This window comes from Corvus brachyrhynchos, unplaced genomic scaffold, assembly GCF_000691975.1.
Source record: "Corvus brachyrhynchos isolate BGI_N302 unplaced genomic scaffold, ASM69197v1 scaffold307, whole genome shotgun sequence".
Lineage (NCBI taxonomy): Eukaryota > Metazoa > Chordata > Aves > Passeriformes > Corvidae > Corvus > Corvus brachyrhynchos.
Window position 1 is genome coordinate 1,165,046 of NW_008239288.1, and position 22,823 is coordinate 1,187,868.

The 22,823-nt window shown below is 44.9% G+C and overlaps 1 protein-coding gene across 4 annotated transcripts in view; it reads left to right on the forward strand.

Moving 5' to 3' along the window:
• The window catches only part of FRMD4A (FERM domain containing 4A), a 362,397-nt gene that overhangs the window by 139,993 nt on the left and 199,581 nt on the right, over nt 1-22,823 (forward strand). The window contains exon 1 of one of the 4 annotated variants that reach the window (XM_017740374.1): nt 8,380-8,778. The exons of the other annotated variants lie outside the window; for them this stretch is intronic. Coding sequence (XP_017595863.1) covers nt 8,713-8,778 — 66 coding nt within the window. The 5' untranslated portion in view covers nt 8,380-8,712. Of the gene's footprint in view, nt 1-8,379; nt 8,779-22,823 lie in introns of those variants that run through there. 4 annotated transcript variants of the gene reach the window in all.

Sequence of the window (22,823 nt, forward strand, 5' to 3'; positions counted from 1 at the left end):
CTCAGGGTCTGCACTCCCCTGCCAAAGGTGAGCTGCTGGCACCAGGGTGGGGGTGGGTGCCAGGGGATGTGGAGGGCTGGGATGGTGGGGTAAAGTTTAATTATGGACTTCCTGTCGGAGTTTCCTGAAGATGAAATTTTTGAAGAGGGAGAAGGGAGGGGGATAGCATGACATGGGGAGGTGGGTACTTCTTTGCTGGGGGATGAAGTCCTCTGGGACATCCTCTGTCCAGGTGAAATGAGAGGTTGCTTCACTGCATTAAGTCTCTTCAAATTCAGGCTAGAAAAACAAGAAGAGGCCCCAGGGTCTGCTGAGAGTGGTCAGTTGGGAGCAGGTTGAAAAACCATCCTCCCTAATCCCCATCCGTGGTCAGCAGGGGCACAGGTTTCTGCTCCAATCTGCCTCTAGAGAAACCTCTTTCTCTCTCTGACTCTCTGCAGAGCAGTTGCCTTTACAGGGTAGATAAAATCACTGAAGATCTCCCTGCTGCCTCTGTCCTCCATCGCCTCTACAGCATTATTTTATCCTGTGCATGTCTAGAGTTTCAGGACATTGTCTATCCTTGAGACATCGAGCTCTGCTGTCCAAAAGCCCATGCATCACATAGCACGAAACACTGCAAGTGTTTCTAAATGCTCAGCTGTACAAAGAGTGCCAGGGAGATACCCTGGAAGTGCCTGAGGATAATTTCTGTGAGCAGTGCTGGATGGAGGAGGAAGGAGACAAGGGGATGTGGAGTCCAGAGGTTTGAGCACAGGTTGTTATTTTGGTACTTTAGGATGCATTGGGTTCCTCTGTGCTTCTGTGTATCTCTCTGTGAGCGGCACTTGTGAGCAGAGAGCATCATATCTGCCACAGGGAGGTTAATTCACTTCTGCTTCCAACATACCTGGGAATCTCAGCGTGAGGTGGAGGGGTGTCCCATGTTCACTGCAGCAGATGTGGGTGATAAAACCCATCAGCAAACACAGTGTGATGGAAATGGCCTTGGCAGTCCAAAGCCCCTCTGTGTGGACTCCAGCCACAGGGGTAGCGTGATGATGGGAGCTGCTGTTTGCATCGCCAGGGCCCCAGCCCTCTTTCTGTGCCAGACTTTGTAGAAATGCTAAAAGCAGAATTATGAGCATGCATCTCCAGGGTACCGTAAATATCATTTTTAATTAACTGGCAATTCTACAGAGGAGACTTTGTGCAGTTCTGTGAGACATGGGAACAAAGTTCAGCCTGTCCCTGTGACAGAGCTCCAAATTTCCCCTGCACTTTCCCAACCCAATGCCAGCAAACAGATGTGCTCTGTGCCTCCTATTTATGCGCTCCCAAGAAATTAGCACCCCGTTAAGCTACACAATGCAGTGCATTTATTTTTATTTCACTGTGCTGCAGCCTTTCAATGGTAACTCCACATTATTTCTTCCTGGAATCAAATCCAGACTAGCATCAAGGGCTTCTTAAATCAACAGCAAATGAGGATTTGAATTTTGTGCAGCAGAACTAGTGCCTATATCTTATGATAAAGTAAGATAAAGCAGCTGCCAAGCTGCAAAGTCCAGTGTTTGACTCAGGTCCAAAAGGGAAGGGACAGAGAGGAAGATTTAATTTCCAAATACCTGAAGCTAAGACTGTGATTTGTTTGCAGACCCATTTTAAGGCAATAAACAGCTATATTTATATCTCCTGAATGTGCCTATTATTTCAAGATCTCACCCACCAAGTAAAAGCAACATGACAAAGCAGCACTGTAGGGAGCCAAAAAATGTATAAAAAGCAATTGATCCATTATAGATGCAGTCTCAGGCAAGCTCAGTCTATTTTTAATCATTTTAATAATGCAGCTGATTTCCTACATCAAGGGGGGAAGCTGAAGTGGGATCCCTCACAGCGAGCTAAATAATAGGCTCATGTGGCTCAATGGCATCTGGACATCTCCAAGAGTATGCATGGCTCAGCCATCTCCCAGGGAAATGGTGTCACTGCAGCAGCCCTGCCCAGCAGGTCACCTTGAGACATGGGAGACCCCAGAGGCAAATGGATGATGCTTTAGGAAAGCAAGGGAAGAAGTCAGTGGGACGCTGAATTGTGGGAAGTGGGATTAGAAAAGGGGAAGGTTTATCAACAGCATTTAAAAGGTGCATTTCTATTGCTCTGATTCAGGCAGGTGGATTGTGATGCAGGTTGCTGCCATGCAAGGCAGATTTGGGCATGCACAGCCAGCCTAGGAGACTGATTCCTCTGTGTTCTCCATGTTCTCCATGACCCCAGCCGTCTCTCTCCACTTGAAAGAGACAAAACCCATCTGAACAACACCCACTCAGCTTATTTGTGCCAAAACGGCTCCTTCATCCTTGGGTGGCTGGTTTAGCCCTGGGGGAAGTCTGTAAGAAAGAAAACTTGAGGTTTCCCTTCCCTTGCCGAGAGTGGCCTTTAAATGAAAGTGCATGTGAGAGGGACAGGAGACAGATTCCTTAGGACACCCAGTTAAATCATGAAAATACAACAATGTCTTAGCTCCAGAGAGCTGTGGGAGGCCATCAAGGAGAGAGAGACCACCCATGAGAAGCAATGCAATGGGGACAGTGAAAAAAGTCAGCCAGCAGCAGCTATGCCCAGGAAGAAGATGAGATGTTGGTTGAATATAGTGACAATAAAATATAAATTATAGCCACATTTTTTTAACTTGAAAGCTGAGTGCTCTGCAGCACCTGGGACTCCTCAGAGGCAGGATGATCCAGGCTCCATTTTGTTGACTCTAAGCTCACTTCATAAAGCAAACAGGAATGTCCCTGTTAAAGGTTGTAAAAGGGTTGGGACAAGCCTTGGTGCTAAACCTGCCAGGGCAGCAGGACTCTGGTCATTGTTTTTCATGCCCGCAATACCTCAGAGCTGCTGGCGTCTCCCATATGGAGACTTCCTTATAAAAACGTTTATCTTGTTGTCGTGTGGAAGCTGCATTTTTGTCTCCGTTATGGAGCTGTGTCAATCCCACTGCGGGCAAGAGGTCAGGAATGGGACTCCCACGCTCATTCTTCATCTGGCAGCACGGGCCAGCCCCAGCCTGGCAAACCCCTCAGATGCAAGCAGTGGCTCCTCCGTCCCATTACTGGTGAGAGGACTGATGGACATGTGGGATCTCAGCTGGCCCATGCAGCAGCCCCAGATGTGTTGTAGCCCTGCCTGGCAGTGCACTGTGTACCTGCAGGCTTGTCCCACATAGTTTAGGATGGGGAGATGCTCTTGAAGGCAAGGAATGTTTTGCCCTCTCCATGTTACTCACCATCATTCTGTAAGTCTCTTTCTCCATATTTTTTCCCCCTAGACCAAAGAGTCCACTTTGCTTACTCAGTCATTTCTTTATGTAAGCCATTATTCTTACATGTAATCATTTTTATTGTCTTTCCTTGAATCCTGCCCCTCTTCTTTATGTCTTTTCTGGAGATAAAGGGATCAAAAGAGAGTGTTGAAGACATAAGTGAACCCTGGTTTGATTCAGTGGCATATTAATAGTCTCTTTTACTTGCCCCTTGGTAAATGTTAATATTTTATTTGCTTATTCCACCACTACTGAGCAATGAACTGATGTTTCATAGAATTATTATAATCCAAATATCTTACTCCTGAGTGAGCCCAGAGCCCATAATCTTATATGTGAAGTTCAGAACATTTTTCCTGCCATGAACATTACTTCACATTTGGCTACATTAAATTTAATTAGCTGTTTTATTGCTCATTTACTTAGTCTCATCATATCTTTCGGTAGGCCCTTGTTCTCACTAGCCTGAATACCACAGTATCACTTGCAAACTGTGCTCTCTCACTGCTGTCCCTCTTTCACAGACTGCTTGTTAATAGGTAAAGCAGTGAGTGTCCTCACCCACACCCCTGGAGAAAACTCAAAATCATCTCCCTGCTCGTTGCCTTGACTGCATGGACTCAAGGTTTGCATGTCTGGAGATATATCACAGCTGGATGCCTTCATCAGATGAGGCTGTTGCATTTCATCCTGGATCAGAGATTTTAGGTGGAGCCATAGGCTGATGTCCAGCCTTTGATGCAGCACTTTAATTAAGTCAATGGATAATTATCACCAAGGCCTTCAGCTGACATTGAAAGCTCCTGCAGAATGGGGCTGACTTACAGCACAATGAACCAAGGTGAGGGCAGATGGCTGTGCCCTGGGCCAGCTGGAACCTGATAGGCTTCAGACTCAGCTCCAGATTCAGTGAATTAGCACAATCCAACCTGGAGGTGCCAGGTTGATCAGTTCCTGCATCCAGGTTTTTGTGTGGGAAGAAAAACTGGAGATGGAAAGAAGGTTTTGGAAGCTGATGGTTCCCTGTTATCCAAGTTTACCAAGAGGATGGGATGTCCCTCTTCACCTGCCCCAAAGAGAACAACTTCATGCTTTGTTGAACTCAAGAGGAGAAAGCATAGAAAAACTTGTGGAGGAGATCAAAAGGATTCATCTTCAAATCCTCACTTTGATTATTTCAAGCAAAAAAGTTCATAAAAGTTCTCTGCTGGATGCATAGAAAGACAGCCTGACTTGCCACAGCTGAATGGGAGCCCATCCCACATTTGTGGGATGGCAAAGGCACTGCCCAGAATGGACTTTCACCCATATTTGTCACACATGTTCATGACTGAAGCCTTGGTCCCTTGGCTAGAGCAATGGAGGAGAGCCAGGAGGCCTTTCCTAGCACGCTCCATGACCCAGGAATATTCTTTGCCTCATGGACAAATAGCCTCCTTTTTCTCCCTGGACTCCTCAGCTCCCATCTTTGCCACCTGGCCTGGCCCAAACATAACTTCCTGGTACTAATTAAACTCAGATCAGCTTGTTAACCCTTTCTTGTCAACTTTTGGCCTTACTTGGTAAACTTTTTGCTTTGTTGTTACACCCCTGTCTTTGTAAGCCAGCGCTTGCAAGGCAACTCTTTCCTACCATCAACAACCACCCTCACCCCTGGGACTCCCCTAGGAAAACAATTCTGGGATCCAGTGTGTCCCCAGATAACATTCCGGCTTTTGAAAAACAGCACATTTTGCTGAAATCTCATTTTGGCAAAAATGCTACAATAATCTCCCCTTTTGAGCTCTTTTCTGGTATCTTATTCCCAAATGGTCAAAGAAAACTAGGAAGGAAGTGAGGAGAAAATGTGGGTGTAGAAGAACATCCTGTTCTGCACAAATACTTTGGTGTGTTGTCAGATGGATGCTCTGCTTTAAATAGAAGAGGTCTCATGCTTGCAAAGGCCAAGTAATACATTCTCAGAAATTAGAAAAGCTGGAAATAATGATTTAATAAAGAAACTGTTTGGACCTACTGCATTAAAGAATCAACCAGGTTAGAGCTTCTCATTGTCACATGTGATCTCATTTCTGTGTGTTCCTGTAATGCACATGCACAGAGGTTTGGGGAATAATCCCTGGGGAACTCAGAGAAATTCTGTTTCTTGTTTACTGCATTTGAGAGGCTATCTCCATAAAAAAGGTCACTTGGGGTAAGCAACATTGAAGTGAAAACTAGAAGAGATCCAATGGGATAAATTCAGAGATTTTATGTGTTTGAAGAAGTTCTTCTGCTTAGATCTGATTTTGTGACTCTGATTTCTGCTATTTGCTTTTTCAAGGGGTTGAGTGAAACAAATTTCTGCACTTTGGTGCCTTTTTTTCCACCATTAATATAATTTTACCACAGCCACACCAACTGCTTCGGTTATCACTGGAACAATGTGATTCTTTTTTCTTTTCTGCACATTTTCTATATTTTAGATTTTTTCCCATTGTGCTTTGCTTTGAATCGGAAATTTTATAGGAATTTGAAGGAAAAAAGGAATGAGATATACCTTTGAGTACAAAATGCCCTGCAGTCTCGGTGTCAGGAAAATTCCACAGGACTTTCAGCAAAGCAACTTTTCCCAGCAAGATCATTTTTACCCAAACTTCTGACCATCTCTACAGACAGTTAATATTGACCAGCAGGAGAATTGCTAAGCTGAATATTGCAACTGCAAGAGCCTAAGAGCTGCTATACCAATCTGTACTGTTTTAATAATGGAATACCAGACCATGTAAAGCTGAGCCTGGGTGAGAACCTGGGAATCCATTCATCCTCCTTGCCATCGCCAATGGAGCACGTGGTGTTTTTAGTGCCAGGTGTTTCTTGAGTGGGCATCAGGGAAGGCATTATATGTACCCCTAAGCCACTTTCTTGTGCCTGACACTGTTTTCTCCATCACTTTTGAAATAATCTTGAAATTCATCTTTGTGAAGACAAAAATGAGCCTTTGTTGGAGTCGGCGTCTGTCACATGGACACTGTGTTCTGACCCTGGAAGATGTCTCCTGTTGTTTATCTCTGTAACCAACACAATGCAGCTACAGGGACAGTCAAGGGGCACAAGTGACACGCTTGCCCTGTGCTATTGCACAGAGGGAGCCTACAGAAAAGAATCTTTAATTTCATATTTCAGTTTTTAACACTTAGCCTTTGTGCAATAAATGGGGTGGGGAGGACAGAAGCGATCACATGTTTGATTCCAGTAAAGTTCTTGTTGTGGTCAGACTTGTTGGACAGTAGTTGGGTCAGTTAGAGGTAGATAAATGCATGATTCAGTCCATCTGGACCAGTGCTGGCTCATCTGACACAGCCCACACACTGCTTTCTGTGGGCCAGGGACCTGCAGAAGGCCAGTCATGTGTCTGGTACCCAGCCTGGTTGTGTAGAATCCATAGATTCCTGGAATCTCTGAATTTCCACACATGCTGGAGAGGATGAAGACCTTACCAGCAGCCAGGTCTTCTTCTGCAAACACTTCCTAGAGAGCAAAGCACATGAAATCCTGTCTGCAGTGAGACCTGTGGCCATGCACCCCAGCTCGCTCATTGCCTTACTGCTTTCTGGTTCCCTGGGTTTCCACTGCCTTCCCTCCAAATGTATTCCTCTTTGTTTTGATCCATGCTCATTAAAACACCCCTCCACTCACACTGGTGAAGACACTTTGTCAAAGCTTTAATGAAAGGGCAACACATGAATGATTAACAGGCTTTTTTGCAGTAGACAAGCTTCTCGTGCTGGGTTTACTTCTGGAGCAGCCAACCTATTATCTGATGTAGGGCCATGTGTGAATGAGAGTTGGTCCAGCTGGAAAATGAATGACATGTCCTCCTTTGCTGTTGAAACCATCCATCATAACATGTCCCAAATGGTCCATCATGTTGTTGTCTACTAAAACTCGGCCATCAGAGGCAGCTCCTGTTCCAATGCTGATGGTACAGGTCGGAAAATGTGATTTCAGCTATAACTCTGAGAACATTTAGTTGGAATTTATGACTAGAGGTCCCTCTAAGCTCCATCAACTCTATCCATCTCACACCTTTATAAATAATACTGGTCTTCAGTTTCTGAAACCTTTAGAGCAGCCTTGTGGATGTTTTTTCCCAGCATCACATGCAAGGTTTCACTCTCAGATTTCAAGCTATGTGGGTACATGTCTAATACATAAAAAATAATTTGGCTGAGCAATGTGAACATCATAAAAGGTAGTTTGATGAACCTGTCACTGCCTAGGATGCAGAAGACTTTGGCACCAGTCCTGGCCATATCAAGACTGTCAGTATTTCTCCTTTTTGTGCCTCAGTTTCCTTTCTAGTTGGTTCCAGTTAACATTACGAAAAATCCTTGAAGAGAACCTCTACTGGGTTTTGCTTTGGTTGGGTCATGTCCATCAGTACCTTCCCACTCCATGTAGCTGTGAGAGCTACAAAGTGCTAAGCAAGCAGAAACCTTTTCTCCATTGAGTTAAGTGTAGAGGAACAGCAAGCAGTTGGGATCATGTTTTAAACTTTCCATAAATACAATAAAAGGAAGGGTCTAGTCCTGAGCAGTGCTTAGGGGACAGAGATACTGCAGAGCTGAAGGGGTTGAGTGGTGGGAGTATGTGTCAGAAGCGGTGTTTGCAGGGTCAAACCCTATAGTATTATTTGGGGTTATTCCCCTCCATACATAACCTCAGCAGTCACCACTGCACGCCAGTGCCTTGGGGAGTGGGTAAGGGGCTCTATTAATACTCTTAGGAAAAAATTAGTATCCAAACAACTTTTGTTTCCTTGTTTTTTACATGTCTGTGCTCTCCTCTGTCACTTGCTACAGCGCAGAGCCTGGTATGCTGTGACAAAGAGCTATTGACGGAGTGCTTGTGTGAATCGGCCCAGCACTGGTCACAGCCAACTTCTGTGGGACCCACTGCCCCTGTTGTACAATACACTCCAGTGTGCTGGGCCATTTGTGAAAGGTCAGAAATGAACAGAGAAATGGACTGGAGTCAAAAACAAGCAGTCCTATAAATATCAGTCATAGTCAAAGGCAGTTTATTCCATTCCTCCCCTCTCTCTCCCTCTGTGTGTGTCTCTCCCTCCCTCTGTTGTGGTTTCCCAGATATAACTCCATGCTTCTGGCTGGGGAGCTCTGAAAGGAAGGCAGCACACACATTGCAGCTTCTCTCCCATCTTGCACACATGGAATAATCCTCAGTCCTGCAAGCAGGACTGACAGCCGGCACGGAGTCCGGGCATCATCTGGACTCTGATGTTAAGTTTTGATTTCTTGGATTTTCCTTTTCTGTGAGAAACTCATTTGTGACAGTTTGAGAATTAGATTTGGCCACAGACGCTTTGGATTGCAACTTCTGACAGCTTTCCTCTGTTTGACTTCACAATGACTTTAGCAGCTAAGTTAGAGGATATTGAAGTGACACTGGAGCACCTACTAATGGATGTGTTTGTAAGTAAGCCACAATTTCCTTTTTAAAGTGGGATGACAATAGTCCAGAAGGCAGTATACAAATTTTATGGCATATCCAAGGTGTTGCATTGACTTAATTCCTTTACATTTCCTGATAAACTGTGTGAAATCCAGCTCTACCAATATTTTGTGGTTTAGGCATCTTCTTCAAGCTATAACATACAAAACTGGAATAGTGTGAGATCCAAGACAGGATAGATTTTGCACTGGTTTTGTGTATCATCTACAATTTTTATGTGAAAAGGAGGAGAGATTTTGAGAGTTTGAGGAATATCTCTGTAAAACTATTGCATTGACAGAGATTTAAATTGTGCATTGCTTGACATCAAGTGTCCTTGACTTTAGGATTTTGTCTGCTATTAGATTATTTTTGACTCTTGGGTTATTTTGCAAGAGATGGAGGAACAAGCAAAAGAGTTTTCAATATAATCCAGTTTATTACTCCTGGATCAATCAAATACTTAAACCAGTGTTAATCTGGGATTGCTTCCTTGGAACCATCAAAGCTCACTGAAGCAATGTATGATTTGCTTCTACACATCTGAGATAAGAATCTGTCTGCATCATCTCATTTTAAAGTTTCTTAAAAATATCAAAGCATTTCCAAACACATTCTTGCCTTTTCCAACACAGCTTGATGGGTTTTGCCTAAAGGTTGGAGTTGGTCATGTTTTGGAAGGTTTTTTGGGGGGAGGGGATTGAAAACAATAGTGAGGGATTGCCAGTTCATTTGTCTTTGTGAAAAAAAGTCATGCCAAGGTGATCTGTACTCTCTGAATTCAGGCTATAAGAAATAAGATGGAAAGTGACCTTCCGAATTTTCAGAAAAGATTTTTGGCATCTCTTAAGTCGAATATTTCAGATTTCAGGATCTAGTGATAAGGAATCTTAAGCATCAACCACAGAAGTGAAAAACAGGGGATCTTGCCAGATTTCTAGCCTGCGTTCCAGTTATTGAGGTGTCCATCTGTGCTGTGAAATGGACTCAAGATTCTTTGTGCTGGCATCTCCCCTCAGTACTTTGGAAAGTCCCTTTGCCCCTTGCCCAGGCTGCTGCAATAGGGGCAGATGGACATTATTGGAGATTGCCCTGTGAAAGCCTCTACACAGGGCATGAAATACTGAAATACTCTTTGGGCTGTAATATCTGAGTCAACCTAATGATTATTGGCCGCTCTGGGTTCAAGTCATTTTCCCAGCTCTCAGTACCATGAATCCCAGAGAAAATCCCCAAGGATTTAAATCCCCATGACAAGCAAAGATGTAACATCTGCCTCTCATGACCACAGCATGCTGTGAAAGTTATTCTGTGTGGGAAGGGGCCAGTGCTTTTTTTGGAGTATTTGCAAATGTTGTAGGATAAACTTGGCACCACGATTCCTCTTGGTCTGTTTGTAGCTCAGCATCGCTTCACTGACTTGGGTGTTTGACACCTGGGGTACTGAGACCCTCCTGGGACAGGTGTCATTGAACAGTGGGTGCTTAAAGCATTTTGTCACAGGGTAGCTCCAAGCAGTGTCTCAGAGACTGACAACATCTAGAAAGCCAGGGCTGACTGAGGCTGAACAATCCTACACGTGTCTAATTATGTTTGAAGGGCATGAAAAAACTCCTGTCTTGCTGGGAACCACACAGCCCAGTAAGACAGGGAAACAGGGAATCATATCTTCTTGGCTCTTCATGTCCCATTGTCTATTTTAATATCCATGCCTTGATTCCATCCAAATGTCTCTCCTCATGAGATTTTTGGGTTTGGTATTTGGTGGTTTTTTGCAATGAGGGTAACAGTTGGCCAAATAAAATGTGGGCCAAATTCTCCAGAGGTGCAGGTGACCTCAGTTTGTGAAACCAGTGGAGCTCTTCTCAGGTTGTGTTCTGAACTGGTCTCTCAAGTTTGTAATTCCAGAAACCCAGTGAGACATCCCCAGCTGGGACAGTGTGGTCACAGCTGAAATTGTGATGCAGGGACATATCTGTGCAGTGCTATGCTGTACCACTCCTGAGCACAGCTGGGTCTGCAGGGGCTGGGGTGTGTGAGCAGCATTGTGCAGGGGACACTGCAGTAGTGTCACAGCTGTGTGCTCTGCAGAGCCTGGGGCTGTACGACCCTGGGGCAGCATGTCCAGGCTTCACGCCTTGCTTCAGGGCTGGGAGTCTAATCCAGCTTCTATGCAAATCAAGGAAAATGGTTCTCCCTTATGAGCAACCATGTTTTCAGCTAGCTGGGCTCTTCTAAAATCTACCTAAGAAATAAGGCAGGAAGAATTTTGGGTAGCCTAGATCATATGCCAAATGCAGAATCACCACTCTCAGGCACAATTTTCAGGCTTTACTCATACATCACCTTGCCTTGCTGCTGTGTTTGATCTTAAACCACCTATTCATTTACAATGCTAAAAAACCCCTCTGGATGTACTGGATACAGAAAAGTAAATAAAAAACTCAGTATGAAGGAAGGGCGAAACGTCAAGCTCTGGCTGTTACAGAGCATTCTAGCAGCTGGATTTGTCCAAGGTCATATACCAAGTGTTTTGCTGCAGCAAGATGGGTATTTTGGTGGGGAGCATGGGGCCAGACTGGTGGGGCTGGATGCACTGTGGGCAGACTGCCAGGTAACAGGACCCTCCTGGGAATGATCTTGAAGTCTGCTCCATGCCATGCATCTTCATCTGTGTCAGGTTTATTGCTGAAAGAGCGAAGCCATCTGTCACCATAATGCTCCTCTTCCAATTCTTCGGTGCCCTCCACTGCTCCAGACCAGGTGATTACTTAAAAATTGGGAAATTGTGGTCTATGGAGCCTTGAGTTATCTTTTTTTTCCTGAAAACTTACTTTTAATGCTTCTTGGACCTTAGGGACAGTAACTGATTCCCGGATCAGTGGACCCTGACAAAGCTCCCTTTAATAGCTTGTACTAAGCTATCAAGCCCATTTTGTCACAGTGTAAAAGGTTATAGCAGACAACAAATAAGAAGCAGCCACCAGTTTCTAATGAAACCTGAGACATAGCTCAGACTAACACACCTTAATGTAATTTGGCTTCCAAGTAATGCAGACTGAAGAAAAACTATAGGGTTGGGCCATTTTTTTCTCTGGACAAGGTTTTTTAACTAAATTCTCCTGCAGGAAACTCACCTGGAGTGAAGTCAGCAGTTTTGCAGAGATGATGGCAAGCCTTGCCAGCAGATAAGTCAAACACTTCCTCTGGAAAGCTAGTATTACATGAGAACACTTTTTAAAATATTCTTTCATTTTGTGGAGACCAGAGATTTGCATCTACATGGCACGAGCTGCCACTTCCTTCCAGGACGTGGTGTTCTCCCCGCGTTGTCATCCCGCTATCAGAGAAGCAGCTGGTGCTGCACTGACACTTCCTTTCCCCTGTTTCCAAAGGGCACTGGAGAGCTTTGCTGGGCTGTATGAGATGAGATAAAAGGGAAGAGTCTGACATGACATTTCATAATTAGCTGTCATCACTGGCAGGGGGCTTCCGTGAGACATAGCTCAGACTAACACACCTTAATGTAATTTGGCTTCCAAGTAATGCAGACTGAAGAAAAACTATAGGGTTGGGCCATTTTTTTCTCTGGACAAGGTTTTTTAACTAAATTCTCCTGCAGGAAACTCACCTGGAGTGAAGTCAGCAGTTTTGCAGAGATGATGGCAAGCCTTGCCAGCAGATAAGTCAAACACTTCCTCTGGAAAGCTAGTATTACATGAGAACACTTTTTAAAATATTCTTTCATTTTGTGGAGACCAGAGATTTGCATCTACATGGCACGAGCTGCCACTTCCTTCCAGGACGTGGTGTTCTCCCCGCGTTGTCATCCCGCTATCAGAGAAGCAGCTGGTGCTGCACTGACACTTCCTTTCCCCTGTTTCCAAAGGGCACTGGAGAGCTTTGCTGGGCTGTATGAGATGAGATAAAAGGGAAGAGTCTGACATGACATTTCATAATGAGCTGTCATCACTGGCGGGCTGCTTCCGAGCCGCTTGATGAGCTGGGACTTGGCTGTCTGGACAAGCTGGACAGGGAGACAGGGACCAAAGGAGGGGGGCGGTGCAGGGACAAGCTCAGCAGGTCCCTCGGGTGTGCTACAGGGAAAAGGAAATCTGGGTATGAAATGCAGGCTCTGAATCCTTGTTTCACAGCTTGCAAAAGGCATCCCTGAGCTAAACCCTCCTTGCCTCTGGACACGCTAATTATTCTTGTGCAGTCTGTGAAAGAAGACCTTTGAGGTAAACCTCAGGATCAACCTTGCTGCCTTCCAAGCCTTGCCTTAGGCACAGGTTGAGCGAACCTCCGGGATATATCATGCCCAGCATGCATGGGGCACTTTGCATGGGATGTCTGGAAGGGGTTGGAAGTAAGAAGGCTTGTGGAGCCTACCCCACTGAGGAATGCTTTTCCTTACATTATGGATGTGGATTTAGACCTGCTAAAAAATAAACTTTCAAGTGAACAGGGTAAGGGATATTGATCCTGTTAAGAAAGTGAGCCTGAAGTAGTCAAACATCCTCTGGCCTCAAAAAGGAGACTGAATTCTGAGGATAGGCATGATGGAGCTGTAGTGGATGTCCCGAGAGAAAAATACCCCTTCAGACGAAGTCTTTAAACCATGAGCCCACTCCAGATACCACCTAGAAGACAACAGGCAATTTATCTCTAGTGGTTCTTGGGGTCTTAGACCCCATCCAAACACATCCTGTCGAATCCACTGTACACTCCCTAGCTCCTTCTACATTCCTACAAACATCAATTTCCACAGCTGGCTCCTCAGGCTTCCTCCCGCCACGCTCCACAGAAAATATATACTAATGTGTATATGCATACACATGTATATATAAAAATGTTTCAAATATATTTTTGAATATCTATATATGTATATATATCATATACATGTATGTATATGAGACTATCTGATGAAATTGTGAGGGCTTTCTGGCATGGAGAGGAGCTGTGATTGCTTTGCCCTAGGTGGATGTAGCAATCCAGATTTGCCATGCTCCAGCCTCCTCCTCCACCACCCAGAGAAACAGCTGCTCTTCTCCCTCCCCATTGTCAGGTCCTGTCAGAGTTAACACCAAAATATCAAGGCCATGAAACTCACACAGAGGAAATCACCTGGGATGAAGTGGAATCAAGATCTGAGTCAAACTCCTGTCTCGTGACAGATATAAAGCTGGATATTTGAACGAGAGGGACTCAAACACTAAGACTGAAAAGTCTGAAATGAGGTTCAGGTCCCTTGGCCATGGCACCACAGGAGTCAGAGTTCCCTGGTAGGCTTTGGCAGTGGGGATGGCACTGAGGTGGACAAGGCCATCATGTCCCAGTAAGGATTTGGAGTGGTAGCTACCAATACCCACATATTCCAGCTCTTAAAACTAAGCTGGGAAGAGAGGGGCATTTATCTGGCCTGGCTTTTTATTAGTAATAGTGAAACAACAATAAAATCCGCACTGATAATTTTTTATGTTACAGATAGAGAAGCTGAGACAGAGGAACATGGAGCCATTTAAGCAGCGTTCTCCCCCATCTTCTCACTTAGAAAGGAGTAGAAATACAACTTCCAGAAGCCCAGTTTGGTGATTTTTTCCCTCCAGAGAAGTCCACACAATCGCAGAATAATCCAACCATGAGTGTCTCACAGATCTCTGATGCCAAGGATGAAGTGTGACTTTGGACCTAGTCCTAGTATGCTCTAACATAGATAGCTGTGAAATTTGTCCATTCTTTGTGCAATTACACCATTAACCTTCCTATTTTCTCATGCCATCAACACTAGTAAACAGTAGCCATCCTTACATCTGGAAGTGAGGACAATCTGGAGACAGAAGGGGTGCAGGAAGATGGTTTTGATGAACTTTCTTCAACCACCATTTGCACTGTGAGCTATGCACACAGCAGTCCCTCCCTGCCATAGTCAAACATTCTTGCAGTTGCTATCGACTCCTGGTGCCTGTGTTACGTTTTTCTTAATAACCATTGCAATAATAAGACATTATCAACATGTAAAGTGATCCATTAACCTCTACAGCAGCAATAAATTGTGTGGCTTTGCCAGGCTGCCAGGGCTTGCTAATTGAAGAGCAAGAAGCGAGTTTGTACCCAGAGCAGTCACAAATCATACATAATGCAGAAGTGTGGGTGCTAACCTCACCCCCTGCAATATAATGGCTATTTCTGTGTGTTTATTTATCTGAGAAATTGGCTCTTTGAAGCAGCTCCTAATGAGTTTCTCTCTGGTAACAACAGCATCCCCCAGTTTTTCCTCAGCATCCAGTTTGCAAGAGATTTAAAGCTTCACCCTCTACCACTGGAGTCAGCATGAGTTATGCCAGTGCAGAGGATAGAAGCAGAATCAGGCCCCTTGACCTGCAGTAAAAGCTGAGGTTGCTTAGCAGGATTGTGCCATTAAAGAGATCTAATTAGGTCGTTTGCCTCAGGTTTTGTTTAGACACTTCTGAAAGTGAGAAATGAAAAATAATCATACCAGGTCTTCCCAGTGAATTATATAGTTCAGCATCGTGTTTTGACCAGCAAATAGCATCAGGTCCCTACAGAGAGCTCTAAAAGAGGGTAAATGCATAACCTCAATCCCCACAGTTACCTTCCAACCACCAGTTCTTTGCACTCAAGGGTTTCACAACCTAGAAGTGGCACCTTCAAATTTAGCAGCCTACAGTAGATGTTGTTTTATGAATTTGTTGAGTAATTTTTTGAGCCTGGCTCAGGAATCTGAGTTGCCAGGCACAGCTGCCATGGACAGTCCTGGAGCAGAAGAAAAGCCATAGTGCTGTGCTGCAGCCCTCCACACAGTGCCATCAGCTGCAGAGAACTCCCATCTCACTCCCATGACCCTCAGAGAGCCTTTGTGCAACAGAAGAGCTCTGTGGAGCAGCCTAGGTTTGGTCAACCATGCTGAACAACACACAGACACGAGACAGTGAGAATGAAGAGCTGGGAGCGTGAATGCCAAAAGGGATGTTAGCAAACACAAGGTAATTAAATACAGCTACCAAGGGATGCAGGAGAACCTCTGAGAGCTGGCGAGGCACACCACGAGTGGCCAGTTGTCATGTTTGTTTTGTAATCGGTGGGGAGACATTGACACTTTCAGGTACCATTCAACCCCCACTAGAGCAGGCAGCTGAAGCAGGTCTGGTGCCTCAAAACTTGAAAGTGCCCATTTCCTTCCAGCTATGACAAAAGGAGTCCAGGTGACAAGCTCACATAAAGGGACCAAAGTTAGGAGAGGTAAGTGCCACTTCAGGTGTCTCCTACAACAGAGGTAGGGTGTTGTATGAATAGTAGGAATTACAGGAAGAGACTCCAGGAGTTCAAGAGTGAAGATCCAGAGAGTCAAACTTTTCACATTTTTTCGTCTGTTCAGAAAATACGCACAAAACACAACCAAGCTGGCTTTGTGTTTTGCCAGTGTTAGCCGTTCCTCTTTCAGCTTTATGCAGTTTTCTCCTCACTTGGAGAAAAGCCATCATTATTCCATGCCTGCGAGACCTCAGCTACAAAACATAATTTGCCTGAGAAGCTGTTTACCAAGTCTGGCAAAGCTTAAAAAAACCCCTGGTAACATCTCTCAGGGGTCTTCTACTTCCCCTCCTTCTTGAGGGACATGTTGGTCTCGCTGCTATTCATGCGGCTTTCTCTTGGGGCAACATAACTCTCTCTCCTTCCCTCACAGACACATATGCTTTCCCACAATATATTATGATTAATCAAAGCAGTGTAACAAGGATGAAGTTTTAAAAGAGAGAAAATTGCACAGAACAAAGAAGCATTTATCTTCGCAGTGTTTGACATAGTCCATATGTCACATATCCTGTTTAAGGCTTAAATCGAGCTCAAGGCTGAATACCTTCCATGCCGTGCTGAGCAAACCCCTACTTCTTCAGGAATTGAAGCAAATCAGCAGCGCTGAGAATTCCCTGGGAATCGCCTGCTCACATTTTAAGATTTGATACTGAAATGCACCAAATATTCACACATTCCTTGCAGTCACCAGGATTTGCAAAGGCTTTAGACCAGACCCCCAGTAGAAATACTGTGTAGTCATCCGCCAGCTAAGAACATGCCTGCTATTGTGTGCATCACACCCCGCCTCTGCTGCACAGCCACCATGTGGGAATGTGCTATTGTTGCCAATATCTCCTCCTTTGTTTATACTAGCCCTGGAAGTCAGAGGTGGCCCCTTCGATCCCTCCGTGATGTTTACAGGGGCGTGTCTCCAGGGCAATGGGGTCAGGCGAGTTCCCTCCCTAATTAATTGCTGTCTCTCTGAGTTATGTGGGAAAAGAGCTGACCTGCCAGCACACTAAAACCCAAGGGAAATGTCCTTCCATCTAGCAGAGGCCCTGCTTGCTATCTGCTGCTGTTCTGGACAGGGTTTTCCAGGAGCCCATCTGCCTGGATGCTCAGAGACTGGGACCACTTTCCTCAGCAAGGACCGCAGAGAGGTCGGAGGATGCAGAGGAGAACTGGAGGCTGCTCTGGGAAAGCCTGCCTGGTGCCAGGAGGGCAAGAGGAAGGGTGCAGGTTGCTCTGTCCTCTTTCCTGAAGATATTTCCTGGGGTCTCTGTGCCATGATTTTCAGTAGGGGCTGTGCCGAGAACTTGCTGGTTTGGTGGACACAGCAGCTGATGGGTCTAAGTGCTTGGCTAGGTGCAGGCTCAGCAGGTGACATCCTGGGCTTCACGGTCCTCTCTGGCAGCCATTCCCCATGAACACCCAGGGCTGAGGTACACAAAGCAACTGATGAGCAACCGTGTGGATATTTACAAATGAGGACATTTAGGAACACCTGACATGACATTCTGTGTCAACCTACAGCAATGTGCATCAGATAGGAGCTTCTGTGAGTCCAGAAAGGCTTGGTTCTGGGTTTCTGATTAGGCTTATGCTAGTCAGACCCACTAACATATCTATGAACTGTAGATGGCTAACCAACCACGCTGCAGCATGATGTAAATTTGTGACAGAAGCCCAAATTTCTCATTGCTACACCCCATGGTCTTTGTTGGTACAAGTGATGGACATGCTGCACGTGCAGCCCAACACCACACTGATCACTGCATAAACCACAGCACCAAAACAGAATGAAACAAAGTACAAATCTCTGTTCAAGTGTGGGACCGACCTTCATATTCAGGCTGGGTAGTTGCACTCAGCAAAGGCACTCCCACGCACTGCTTGCCCAGGAGAAACAGGGACAGGATGGTGCATGTGGCCCCTGATGTGACACAGCCCTGCCACACACAGGGGAAGCCCCCAGGCCTTCTGTGACTGGGGACCACAAACAGCCTCTCTCTCTCACCCCTGCAAGCTGCTGGGTTATTGCCAGCTCTGATGGAAAGGACTCATATGGGAATGGAGCTGCGCCCGGTGTGTTTTCCCACATCCCTCCCCAGGCTAGAGTGATCATAACATTTATCTATAAAACACCATGTAAGACTGGAAAATTGTTTTGCTTTTTTTAAATCAAAAGCAAGCTGGATTTGCAATGACAACTTCTGCACATCTTTCACTCCCAACAAGACAATTTGCTTTGCAGTCTGATTGTGAGTGCAATAAAATATAAGCTAAGTCACTGTAGGGTTTGCAGCCCCAGAGCTCTGGGGAAGCTCTGTTCTCATATTTCCAACAAAATAGCTAGGGAGGATTGTTACAGTGGGAAGTAAGAAATCCCACAAAGATTAATAGGAGCTGCTAAAGAACTCAAATAGAAGTGGTTTCCCTATCAGGACTCCAGGGAAAAATTTGGCTTTGCTACCGACAGACCATAGATATCATCCAGGGTGGAAAATACTCCCAGGAGCTGCAAATTATCCTTATTTTCCCCTCAATCTGTTGCCATACTTGTGTCTTCATGGAATACCAAACTTAAGTGGATTTTTCTGTACCGAGTGACTTTTCAATTTTACAGTACAATGTCTTATTGATAGATCTGATAGATACCACTCACTGCATGTCAGTCTGTGCCACTGCTGTCACTGGTTTCCATTCACTGATCTCTGCTGGGAGTACTCTGACTTGAAACTTGACTCCTGTGTTGCAAATATAAGACACGCTTTGCAGCAGTAAATGATTCCTCTCTCCTTTTCATTAAAGACCAAAAGAGAAATCTAGTCCAAATAGCAATCCATTGGATATACTTTCCTCTGATGCATTGTTACCACAAACCACTGTTCCTGGCAGCTTGCAACTAGTACTGAAAAGCATCCACTGCTTTAAAGAGCTTTGTCTTTCAGCAGTTAGTAAATACAGAAGTGTGTCCCTTCTGAGGGTCTGTGGGGACAAGGACAGGATGTTCCCTTAGAATATTTGGGGGTTTATTTCCTACTGTGCTGTTCAGTTGGAGATTGTCTCTGCAGACAATGCAGTTAAATGAAGCCTCAGTGATGAGCCTGGTGATCTTAATCTACATCTGCAGCCACCTAAATGGGAAAGGGGGCTCTCCAGAGGAAAATTCAGAATCTGATGGGCTGAAGTACTCTTGGATGTGCTTATGACTGTCACGAACACCCAAATCACCCTCTGGGAACAACTAGAAAAACGCTCATGGGAGCATGTTTTACATTACCTACCTGTAGGCAGCCTATCAAATGAATTCTAGTAGACTGCCCTATACAGTTGCCTACTAATATGCTTTGAACAAAAGCTATAAAGCCAGCATCTCATCATCCTGGGTGGTTTCCACAGTCCTGATGATTAAGATTTGGCCTCCTGTCTCCAGATTCATACCACCTGGGAAATGAGGAATGAGGCAGAAGAAAGTGTCATAGTGGGTCCAGGTCTGCAGATTTACATGGGGGGTTCCTGGAGAGTTGTGTCTGGGGTGCAGCACAGTGAGGGAGCAAGGAGTCAGGCCCAGTGGGATATACAGGGATGTTACTGGAGCTGGTTCCAATAACATGCGAATTGATGGGTTTCTTCTACTTTTCACATGTGCAAGAGGTTTCCTGTAAAGAATATTTTTATTATTATTCAGCTGCCTTGAGCAATACACAGATTTGCATTTCATTGGCAAGACCTAAAAATCCAGGCAAAAAAAAAAGTGTTTTGTGCAAATGACTGAACGAATGCTCCCCTTTCCCCTATGGAGATAATCAGTGTGTGGTGTTTCATGCTGGTACCAGTGGACTGTCTGTGCCTGCTCCCGGGGCCTGATGGCTTACAGAGACATCTCCATGTGTGTGATGGCTCTTTGTCCCCTCTAGTGGATAAATTTCTATCTACAGAACTGTTTTTTCCATGAGCTGGACCTGCAGGAAGGAGAATATGCTTGCAGGAATATGAGAGCTCCCGGGGTAGGCGGCTGGTGTGGGCAGGAGCCCCACCCAGGGCTTCGGATCAGGTGAGCAGGGACATCTTTGCTACTCTGCTCTTGTATGAAACATTCACCCCCAAGGTCCTGACTCAGGCATGACTCAGCTTTTATTCAGGAAAAGCTCCCAGCAAGGCTGATTGCTGCCACCTTTGCCCTCTTTCTCCAGCAGTTTTTCCCCAGGGGCTCTGCTGATGCAGGCAAAGGTTCCCCGTGGAAAATGCCAACCACTTCATACTTGAAAAAAGAGGTAGGCAGGCTGTGAGATAGCAGGGGGGGCATGAACAGTCATAAAAAAATCCCGCAACAAGCAAAGACCCTAACTGTACACACATTCCACATAAAGAACCTATATAAGTCAGTCATACTTAAGATGTTTCCATCTTTTCCTGTCTCTTTCACTCTCTTTGGCAAGAGACATATGGAACTAATTATGAACAAAGGCCAATTGTTTTAATATTTAGAGTTTCCCACATCAAGCTGCAGGTTTTTTTTCTTTGACTGGTTTTAATGCATCTGTGCATATGCTGAGCAGATACAGTTTCTCTTTTTTATTTGAAATGTTTGCTTTAATGTCATGTCCCTAACACCTTTATCCCAGCTTTTGGACTTGGATCAAAACAAAGTATTTTTAGTTTTGCATTAAAATGAGAACAATACATGGAGGAAGGGATTGGCTCTCCAACTCGACAGATTTTTGCTCTCCCAGCTAGACTGCTTCAAGGAAAAGAACATGGGCCAACATCTTTTCCATTTTACTGGGCAAATTCAGAGTACCATTAAGGAATTTCTGGGTTGACAAGCTCCCACCTTGCACACATTAACTCTAAACTGCATGTGGACCAATTCCTCTAGCAGAGCATGGAAATGAACACAGTGTCCAAAACACTTTCTTTCAAAGGCACAGGATTATACCTGGCTGCTTTAGGACAACTCCTGGTGATATAGACAGACTGTGGGAAGGGGAAGTATTTTTCCCCTTTCTAGAGCATGTGTGTACAATTTAGAGTGTAAATAAATTTTCAAATTTTTCTTCCAGAGAAAGAAAACACCATCCTCTCCTAGCCTCTTAAGTGGTTTTGTAAGAGAAAAAAAAAGAGGTAGACATTGAGAGTGACTTTGTGAAGTAACACTTCACAATTACAGACTGTAACATAACCATTTTTGTAAGTGGGTAACACACAGAGGCTGCAGGCATCACCCATCAGGCTTTCACTGATGTGGATATGTACGGATGTGAGTGTGAGTGGTACTGTCTGTTCTCTGTCCTGATGCATGTGCTGCTCTGTGCCACACAGACCCTGGATCCCTGAGCGCTCAGTTCAGCTGAGCAGCCCAGAGGAGATGCCCGAGCCCTCTGCTCTGGCTGTGTGCTTTCCAACATCTAGGAGAGAGGAATATCTGAACCCAGGAATTAACATTAATCTCTGCACCAGATGGTGATACACCAGATATTCTTTTTAAGGTGAACATGTGATCTACTGTACAGCAAACCAGAGGGGTCTGCAGTCACATGGCAAAACGTATAATAACTCAGATAGAGCTTTGATTAGACAACTGACCTGGTTACCATCTGTAGCAACAAGAAGCGGGCTTGACGTTTTTGGAACATTCTCCCCAGAAGCTTAATTCTTCCACCTCTATGGCACAGCAATCCTGGTGAGCAAACTACACCGAGAAACAGAAGGAAGCTAAAGATATGCTGCTTGAAGCATGTTGTTAAGGTTACAAGGCTTGGGGTTTCCTTTTTTTATTTATTTTTTCCCCATTTCCCCCCTCCTTCTTTCAAACAAGCCACATCTTGACTCATATGGTCTGATGTGAAAACCCACTCAGCTATTTGATAGTTGGGAAATCTAGATGAGACTGTAAGTTATTTCAAGGGAAGCCTGTGTGTGCTGTGAACTCTCTCTCTCTCACACACACACGGGTTAGCTCTGCACTATGGTAGTACAGTCAGCTGTGACTCCGGGTAGGACCCGAAGACTTTTATTCAAAATACCATATGGATCACTGAGGAGACGCAGTGTGGAAAGGGTAAGCCATGATTTCTTTGTCCTGAATGCATGCCCAGAGGATGAGGAGGGTGTCATTTGATAGCAGTTTTCTGCCCTGTTAGCAGTCAGAACTAATAGGGATTATGTCATGGTGTGAAGAAATTACCAGTGGTGTGCGCCATGGTAGGAATTACTGTTGGTGGGACCTGCGTGCTGATGAATGGGAGTTAATATTTGTCAGAGGCTGTGTGGTAACTTACAGTGGAAATTGGTGCCAGAAGGAACTGTAAGATAACATACAACAAATGTAACTAGTTAAAGGCTCTGTGGCAATAGTTGGGGGTAATAATTTCGGAAAAAAAAATAGTTTCAAATAATCAGTACTCACTGAGAGAGCATGATGGCATACGGCAGCACCAACATAATAAAAGTAATAATAATAATAATAATAATAATAATAAATGTCAAATAATGAACACCAGAGGAAAGCTCAGGGTGGTGTGGAAGGGCTCTGTGTAAGTGAGCACAGATGGAGATGCCCACTGGTGTCTGTCCCAGCTGAGATGTGCAGTGAGCACTGGTGGCAATGAGGGCTCTGCAGTGCACAGAGTCTCTCTAATCAGTGCCAGCTGAAGTGACACCACAGGATAGCCCTGGATAGCCAAGGCAATGCTTCTGCTTT